This window comes from Engraulis encrasicolus, chromosome 19 (assembly GCF_034702125.1).
Source record: "Engraulis encrasicolus isolate BLACKSEA-1 chromosome 19, IST_EnEncr_1.0, whole genome shotgun sequence".
Classification (NCBI taxonomy): domain Eukaryota; kingdom Metazoa; phylum Chordata; class Actinopteri; order Clupeiformes; family Engraulidae; genus Engraulis; species Engraulis encrasicolus.
The window spans coordinates 51,159,119-51,168,675 of record NC_085875.1 but is presented as its reverse complement, the minus strand read 5'-3'; the positions used below and the strand labels follow the sequence as shown (position 1 = coordinate 51,168,675).

General features: G+C 45.1%; 1 protein-coding gene across 1 annotated transcript; it reads left to right on the top strand.

The window, feature by feature from the left end:
- Nucleotides 1–5,574: 5,574 nt before the first annotated feature.
- Nucleotides 5,575–9,239, top strand: LOC134469922 (mucin-2). Its single transcript, XM_063223947.1, has 2 exons — nt 5,575–8,316; nt 9,129–9,239. The coding sequence occupies exons 1-2, from the start codon at nt 5,575–5,577 to the stop codon at nt 9,237–9,239; spliced, it is 2,853 nt and encodes a 950-aa protein (XP_063080017.1).
- The last annotated feature ends 318 nt before the right edge of the window (nt 9,240–9,557 follow it).

The following is a 9,557-nucleotide window of genomic DNA, read 5'->3' as shown; positions in this document are numbered from 1 at the left end:
AACCCGGCTGTGCCAAGCTGTTGTGCGCAGGACTTTGGACCGTTATTTTTTTCCAAATGTTCCGTTCCGAACAGAAACGGAATTATAACGTTTCCGGTTATGAGTTCCACCAATAAATTGATGTTCCCAAACCGGTTAGAACAAACAAATATTGTTCCCGGAACGGTTAATTTCGTTCCTGTCAGCTGACTACTCCCTATAGGCCTAACTGACGTTAATTAACCAAGAAAGACGGAAGTGCAAATGAGTCAACCTACATTCCAAGCTGTTTATTCAAGCGGATGAAAAGAATATCCTCCAGAATTTTGTCATTCAGGGACACCCTAAGCAGAGAAGCGGAGAATAAACCTCAATGATGAAAACGCGCACTCCACGCCGACTTGGGTCACGGGGAGCGTTATGATGGACAATGTGAGTTTGTGCATATACGAAGCGGCAATGGATGCTCAATAACGTAGATAATTCTCGGTGCTCTTTACACGCGCTTCTCTGCAATGTCAATGATGCAATGGAAACAATGCCTTTTTGTATGTAAGATGTGGAGTGGAGACTTTGTAATCCACATTCCACAACTCTCTCTCCATTCAGTTAGAGAATGTCTGATGTCACACAGGACGTGAACCTCAGCCGTCATGGTAACGTGCGCAGGAAAATAATTACTTTTTTTTTCCAGTTTGAGGAATGGTATTAACCGGTATTAACCGGTTACCATTATTTTTAAATAAGTGTTTCCGTTCCAGAACATAAAAAATAATAAAGTTTCCGGTTTCGTTTCTGTTCCCTGTAAAATACAAAAAGTTCCCGGTTTTCGTTTTCGTTCCTTGAACCGGTTTCAAAGCCCTGGTTGTGCGTGCCTTGTCAAGCTGAGTGGGGCTGTTAAACCAGCCCAGTTTGTGTTTCCATTTCAAACCGTGTTACTCGGAGTATGGTTGTGGGTTTTTGGCGTTGTTTCGTAGCATTATCTTACGTAGGCTAGTTGACTTAACATAAGGCCGACAGATATCTCAGCTATTAAAGTAGGCTATAAATAGCTTCAGCAACATCATATTTGGATACTACAATGTTGATTTCTGCCTCCAATTTTCATATCAGTAATACAGTGTCAAAATAAAGAGCATTCCAAGAGAGTTGATCTAGTGGTCTCCATAATTATTTTTGATTCACCAGTGAGGAGGATCAATTTTAGCTGAGTCGAGCTTTGTCGTGCCCAATCGTAAAGCAACAAGTGGCGGCCAAGTTGTGCTGTGGCTGTACCGGCTAGAAATTACCCATTATGTGTACAAAGAGGACCGAAGGTGGATTTACACACACACACACACACACACACACACACACACACACACACACACACACACACACACACACACACACACACACACACACACACACACACACACACACACACACACACACACACACACACACACACACACTCTGTATCTCTCACACCCACCCAGAGTCAATAAAGTGACTCAACTGAACTCTATAGCAACGCTCTGTAGGGAAGTTGGAGTCAGATGGGCAGGCTCACAGACAGGCCATAAAAGAGTTGACCAATATAGCGGAGAGAACAAGCCATTGGCTGGATGAGCGCAGTTCTCTTCCAGTAACATAAGGTACACACAGCGGTACACACACCCAGGGCCTGATCACCCTGTGTAGTGGTGGGCCTGCCTCAGCAGAGGGTGTATTGTGTTAAGTTGCTGAAACACCCGGTGACGCTCAGGTATACAACCAACGATGTAAAAGCTATTAAGCACAAACCGGTCCTTAAGACGAAAAATACTAGGGATCAGAGTTGCATAAAGAAGAAGAAGCAGAAGTTACAGATACCCTCACCCTGCGAATCCGGATTCAACTATTGTATGAAGTAGACGTAGAAGTACTGTTACAGAAGTAATTACAACATTAGTAGTAGGATATTATACTATTCAAATATATAGTATCACACTATTAGTGTTGTAATAACATCTCTAAGTGTACTTCTATTTTATAAAACTCTGCTAGGATACCTAATACCATCCATGTCCTCTGACCATCCATGTTTCTCTCCAATATCTCTCTCTTCGATCTGATTGGCTACTTGGCACGACATGATACAAGGCCCGTTCCTCTTGCAGGCTTGTGGATGTTTCAATTTAGAGGGAATAGAAACTTCAAAAGACAAAGGCATAAACACACACCAATACACACATAAGCAATAACACACACACACACACACACACACACACACACACACACACACACACACACACACACACACACACACACACACACACACACACACACACACACACACACACACACACACACACACACACACACACACAAAGTGTGTGTGTGTGTGTACATATCTGTGTGTGTGTGTGCCTTTTTTACATTTTTCAACCCACCAGTCACTTTGACGGGTGTAAACTTTCACCTCAACTCGAGTAGTACTACTACTATTATTATATGATTTGACTGGTAGAAAAGGCAAGTGGCTGGTAGATTTTTTAATCTACCTGCCACAGTGACTGGTGGGGGAAAAACTCAAGTTCCACCCCTGGTGTGCGTGTGCGTGTGCGTGTGCGTGTGCGTGTGCGTGTGCGTGTGCGCGTGCGCGTGCGTGTGCGTGTGTGTGTATGCATGTGCGCGTGTGTGTATGCATGTGCGCGTGCACGTGTGTGTATGCATGCATGCGAGCGTGCGTGTGTGTGCGTGTGTGTGTGTGTGTGTGTGTGTGTGTGTGTGTGTGTGTGTGTGTGTGTGTGTGTGTGTGTGTGTGTGTGTGTGTGTGTGAGAGAGAGAGAGAGTATGTCTTTGTTTGTGTGTGTATGCATGTGTGTGTGTGTACAGTATTTAGCTGAGATGTTGCCTGCCGTCCCTCTGTGATGGAATAATAGAAGTCACCCACACTCACAGTCACACTCTCATTCCGTCACTCGGGCTGTGTGTCCGCGCTCTGTCAACAGAGGGGATCTAGTTATGCCAAAGGACGCATCTAGAACCACAATAGGATCTCAATAGAAAATCCATAGAACATCAATAGAACCTCCATGGGACCTTCATGGAACATGGCTCTCAGTGGAACTACATGGCTCCTGGTTCTATTACTCTGCCTCACACACACTACAGGTAAGACCACACACACACACACACACACACACACACACACACACACACACACACACACACACACACACACACACACACACACACACACACACACACACACACACACACTCACACACACACCAGGGCTTGACACTGGCACTAGCCAACCGGCCAAATTCTGGTAAAACTTGGCTGTGGCTGGTAACACTTTCAGTGTCACTAGCCAATTTGGCAGGGATGACATATCAGAACAGCGTATATTATGCACTTTGCCCCTTGTGTATCAATTGTTTGACTTAAAGGTCAAGAAAAAGCTCAGTTACTCAGTTTCTATTTGTTTGTTTTACTTCCATGTGGAAAAACATCTTCTTGCTTTAAGGACCTCATCTTCTGAGGTTAGATGTACAGCGTCATGATAAAAAAAACAAAACTAATTTGTGGCTAGTACAATAGCTGGATGGCTAGTGACTCGGGAAAACCACTAGCCACAGTGGCCAGCAAGCGAAAAAGTTAATATCAAGCCATGACACACACACAGCGTTAAGACCACCACGCACGCACACACACGCAGGTACAGTAAGACCACCATGCATGTGCGAGCGCGCACACACGCACACTGTCCAAATCACCTAATGTGTGAAATAGGCTCCAAGAGGACTGCTGTGCTACTGTACTCAGACAGAGTCAAACGTGCCCTTTGGCAAAGGAATAGGAATCGGAAACCAGAATTATAATCGGAATGGTAATTGGAATGCTTTAATGCCATTTCTGTTGAGTTCCTTCTCTTACATAATTAGATTATCAGAGGCGAACAGAAATAATTGAAAACCCTGAAAAAAGTACATTTTCTTTGCTTAAATACAGCTGAAAATCTGAGAACCCTCTAAAAGTAAGAAGAAGAAGAAAAAGAAGATGTTTTCACCTTTTCTTTTTTTGTTTTTAGACCTCTCTACGCACTACTCAGGATGGGTTTCAATTCGGTGAAGCAAAACACTTGGGTAAAAATAAGCAGAAAAATAAATGACTCATTTAAAAATCTAAAGACTCCTTCAAAATTACAAATTGCTCATAACATCTACTCAATTTCAGTAGCTTGATTAAGTGTAACATCTTTCACTTGCACTTAGCTGATACCTGTATCCATAGCAACGTACCATTTTTCAGGTAAAGGATATTATTTACAGTCCCTGGAGCAGTGTGGGGTTGGGTGCCTTGATCAATATGAAGGGTATTGGTTACAGTCCCTGGAACAGTGTGGGGTTAGGTGCCTTGGTCAAGGACACTTCTGGCATGGACAGGGGTATCGAAAGCATCCATATTCTTAATCCTACTGCTGCAGGAATTGAACCTTCTGATAGCAAGACCAACTACTGCCCCTGTTGATATTGCTTATTATAGACTTATGATAGACTTATGATAGTCTTTACGCCTGTACACATTTTAATAGATTTTTTTCTTGTTTTTTATTTTATATATCCTTTTAGATATAACTATATAACTGTAACTTTATACATAACTCAGAGAGGATCTGTACTGAAGTATTCCACTTAGCTAGTCACATTCTGAGCCTTTTTTTGGGTTTACAGCACTCTGGCATTTTATGTTTGATAAAGTTTTCTAGTGAAGTGTTTTATAGGGTTTTTACAGTGCAGTGTTTTATAACATTTTACAGTGCAGTGCTTCATCTTTTGTTATGCCTCTTCCCTTTCCATTGTCAATTGGTCATTTAAGTATAAAGGCCTGTGTAGACAGAAGTTGTGGTAGAGGCCAAACTGCAATAAACATAAAACGTCTGAAAAAGTGAACAGCACAGCATAATGATGCAGGATTCCCTCTGGCTTACTGTATATGACGTATTATAAGGGGTATAAGTTTAACGCCGGTGATATCAAAGTTGAATGTTATGTGATACAATGGGTGGTTGTCATAGAAATGGTAAATAAATCCAAAGTGATAGAAATGCGTTACATGGGCTTGTATAATGCAAGATCACAGTTCAGTGCTGTAGGAAGGATCTTTTTTTCTTTTTTAGGGGCATTTATTTGATATGAGATGGTGACAGGAAGCGAGTAGGGGAGAGAGACGGGGAGGGATCGGGAAATGATCTTGGGCCGAAATCAAACCCAGGTCCCCAATGTAGCAGTTGAGAGCCCTACCATATGAACCACAGGAGGGCTAAAACCACTTAATCCTCAGTAGAACAACAATGGAACAGTGGAATAACTACAATATCCAACTTAATACTACAAATTTGCAATAACTATAATATCCAACCTAATACCAATATTTTGAAAGCCCTTTTCTCAGTTTCAGTATTAGTGTAGTTGCTGCACTTTGCCTATGTAGGCAGTAGGAAGACTTTCAGGTGCTTTATCTATAACAATATAGAGGCCTACAGTGAGCTGACTGTAATACAAGGAGTCAGCTCAGTGTGTTCATGGTCAATCACAGATGTTTTCTTATGCAGGAGGAACAGCAATGGAAGCGGGTGTGACTTCAACTGCAATCGAACTAACGACCAACAATACAACAAAACCAACAACAGCCGAACTCACAACTAAACTTATAACTGAACCCACAACTGGAACGACAACTGAGGGAACAAACACAGTAACACTTGAACCCACAACCACTTCAGAACACAAGACATCTAAACCAACAACCTTAACCACACCTGAACCCACAACCACAAAGCCTCAAGAACAAACAACCACAGCCACTCCTGAACCAACAACCTCAGCCACACCTGAACCCACAACCCCAGCCACTCCGGAACCAACAACTCAAGAACCAACAACCTCAGCCACTCCTGAACCCACAACCACAAAGACTCTAGAACCAATAACCTCAGCAACTCCTGAACCCATAACCACAAAGACTCCTGAACCCACAACCTCAGCCACACCTGAACCCACCACTCCAAAACCAACAACCTCAGCCACTCCAGAACCCACAAGCACAAATACTCCAGAACCAACAACCTTAACCACTCCTAATCCAACAACCTCAGCCACACCTGAACCCACAACCTCAGCCACTCCGGCACCAACAACCCGAGAACAAACAACCTCTCCCACTCAAGAACCCACAACAAAAAAGACTCCTGAACTAACAGCCTCAACCACTCCTGAAGCCACAACCACAAAGACTCTAGAACCAACAACGACAAAGACACTAGAATCAACAACCTCAACAACTCAAGAACCAACAACCCCAGCCACTCCGGAACCAGCAACCACAAGGACTCTAGAACCAACAACCTCTGCCACCCCGGAACCAACAACCACAAAGACTCTAGAACCAACAACCTCTGCCACCCCAGAACCAACAACTACAAAGACTCTAGAGCCAACATCCTCAGCAACTCGAGAACCAACAACCTCAGCCACTCTGGAACCAACAACTTCAGTCACACCTGAACAAACAACCTCAGCCACACCTGAGCCCACAACCACAAAGACTCTAGAACCAACAACCCCAGCAACTCCTGAACCCACCACTCCAAAACCAATAACCTCAGGCCCTCCAGAACCCACAAGCACAAAGACACCTGAACCAACAACCTTAACCACTCCTAATCCAACAACTTCAGCCACACCTGAACCAACAACCTCAGACACTCCTGAACCCACAACCAAAAATAATGTAGAACCAACAGCCTCTGTCACCCCGGAACCAACAACCACAAAGACTCTAGAACCAACAACCTCAGCAACTCCAGAACCAACAACCTCAGCCACTCTGGAACCAACAACTTCAGCCACTCCGGAACCAGGAACCACAAGGATTCTAGAACCAGCAACCTTGGCCACCCCAGAATCAACAACCACAAAGACTCTAGAACCAACAACCTCAGCAACTCGAGAACCAACAACCTCAACCACTCTGGAACCAACTACTTCAGCCACTCCGGAACTTACAACCACAAAGACTCCAGAACCAACAACCAAAACTCCTCCTCAACCAACAACTTCAGTCACACCTGAACAAACAACCTTAGCCACACCTGATTCCACAACCACAGAAACTCTAGAACCAACAACCTCAGCAACTCCTGAACCCACCACTCCAAAACCAACAACCTCAGGCCCTCCAGAACCCACAAGCACAAAGACAGCAGAACCAACAACCTTAACCACTCCTAATCCAACAACCTCAACCACAACTGAACCAACAACCTCAGCCACTCCGGAACCAACTAATACAAAGACTCCTGAACCAACAACCTTAACCACTCCTAATCCAACAACCTCAACCCCTCCTGAACCAACAATCTCAGTCACTCCAGAGCCCGCAACCACAAAGACTCTAGAAAAAACAACCTCAGCAACTCGAGAACCAACAACCTCAGCCACACCTGAACCCACCACTCCAAAACCAATAACCTCAGCCACTCCAGAACCCTCAAGCACAAAGACTCCAGAACCAACAACCTTAATCACTACTAATCCAACAACCTCAACTATTCCTGAACCAACATCAGGCACACCTGAACCCACAACCTCAGCCACTCCTGAACCAACAACCTCAGCCACTCCGGAACCCACAAGCACAAGGACTGCAGAACCAACAACCTTAACCACTCCTAATCCAACAACCTCAACCACACCTGAACCAACAACCTCAGCCATTCTTGAACTCACAACCACAAAAACTGTAGAACCAACAACATCTGCCACCCCAGAACCAACAACCACAAAGACTCTAGAACCAACAACCTCAGGGACTCCAGAACCAACAACCTCAGTCACTCCGGAACCAACTACTACAAAGACTCCTGAACCAACAACCTTAACCACTCCTAATCCAACAACCTCAGCCCCTCCTGAACCAACAACCTCAGCCACTCCAGAACCTGCAACCACGAAGACTCTAGAACAAACAACCTCGGCAACTCGAGAACCAACAACCTCAGCCACACCTCAACCCACCACTCCAAAATCAATAACCTCAGCCACTCCAGAACCCTCAAGCACAAAGATTCCAGAACCAACAACCTTAATCACTACTAATCCAACAACCTCAACTATTCCTGAACCAACATCAGGCACACCTGAACCCACAACCTCAGCCACTCCTGAACCAACAACCTCAGCCACTCCGGAACCCACAAGCACAAGGACTGCAGAACCAACAACCTTAACCACCCCTAATCCAACAACCTCAACCACACCTGAACCAACAACCTCAGCCATTCCTGAACTCACAACCACAAATACTGTAGAAGCAACAACATCTGCCACCCCAGAACCAACAACCACAAAGACTCTAGAACCAACAACCTCAGGGACTCCAGAACCAACAACCTCAGTCACTCCGGAACCAACTACTACAAAGACTCCTGAACCAACAACCTTAACCACTCCTAATCCAACAACCTCAGCCCCTCCTGAACCAGCAACCTCAGCCACTCCAGAACCTGCAACCACGAAGACTCTAGAACAAACAACCTCGGCAACTCGAGAACCAACAACCTCAGCCACACCTCAACCCACCACTCCAAAATCAATAACCTCAGCCACTCCAGAACCCTCAAGCACAAAGATTCCAGAACCAACAACCTTAATCACTACTAATCCAACAACCTCAACTATTCCTGAACCAACATCAGGCACACCTGAACCCACAACCTCAGCCACTCCTGAACCAACAACCTCAGCCACTCCGGAACCCACAAGCACAAAGACTGCAGAATCAACAACCATAACCTCTCCTAATCCAACAACCTCAACTACTCCTGATCCAACATCAGCCACACCTGAAGCCGCAACCTCAGCCACTCCTGAAACCACAACCACAAATAATCTAGAGCCAACAACCTCAGCCGCTCCTGAACCCACAACCTCAGCCACATCAGAACCCACAAGCACAAAGACTGCAGAATCAACAACCTTAACCTCTCCTAATCCAACAACCTCAACTGCTCCTGATCCAACATCAGCCACTCCTGAACCAACAACCACAAATACTCTAGAGCCAACAACCTCAGCCACTCCTGAACCCACAACCTCAGCCACACCGGAACTCACAAGCACAAAGACGTCAGAACAAACAGCATCATCCACACCTGCACCAACAACCTCAGTCACTCCGGAACTAACAACCACAGAGACTTTGGAACCAATAATCTCAGCCACTCCTGAAGCATCAACCTCAGCCACTCCGGCAACAGCAACTCGAGAAACAACAACCTCTGCTACTGCTAGCCCCACAACCACTCCAAAACCAACAACCCCATTCATTCCTGAACCAACAACTTCAGCCACCCCTGAACCAACAACCTCAGCCACTGCTGAACCCACAACCTCAGGCACACCAGAACCAACAACTCGAGAACCAACAACCTCAGTCACTCCAGAGCCAACAACCTTAATAACTCCAGAATCAACAACCATGGAGATTCCTGAACCAACAACAACTCTAGAACCAACAACCTCAACCACTTTAGAACCAACAACACT

Bases quoted from the DNA above. Each gene is read 5' to 3' on its own strand.
- LOC134469922 (XM_063223947.1), top strand. From the start codon at position 5,575: ATGGAAGCGGGTGTGACTTCAACTGCAATCGAACTAACGACCAACAAT. The intron at 8,317-9,128 runs GTAGAAGCAACA...GGAACTCACAAG, and splicing joins AACTCACAACCACAAATACT to CACAAAGACGTCAGAACAAA.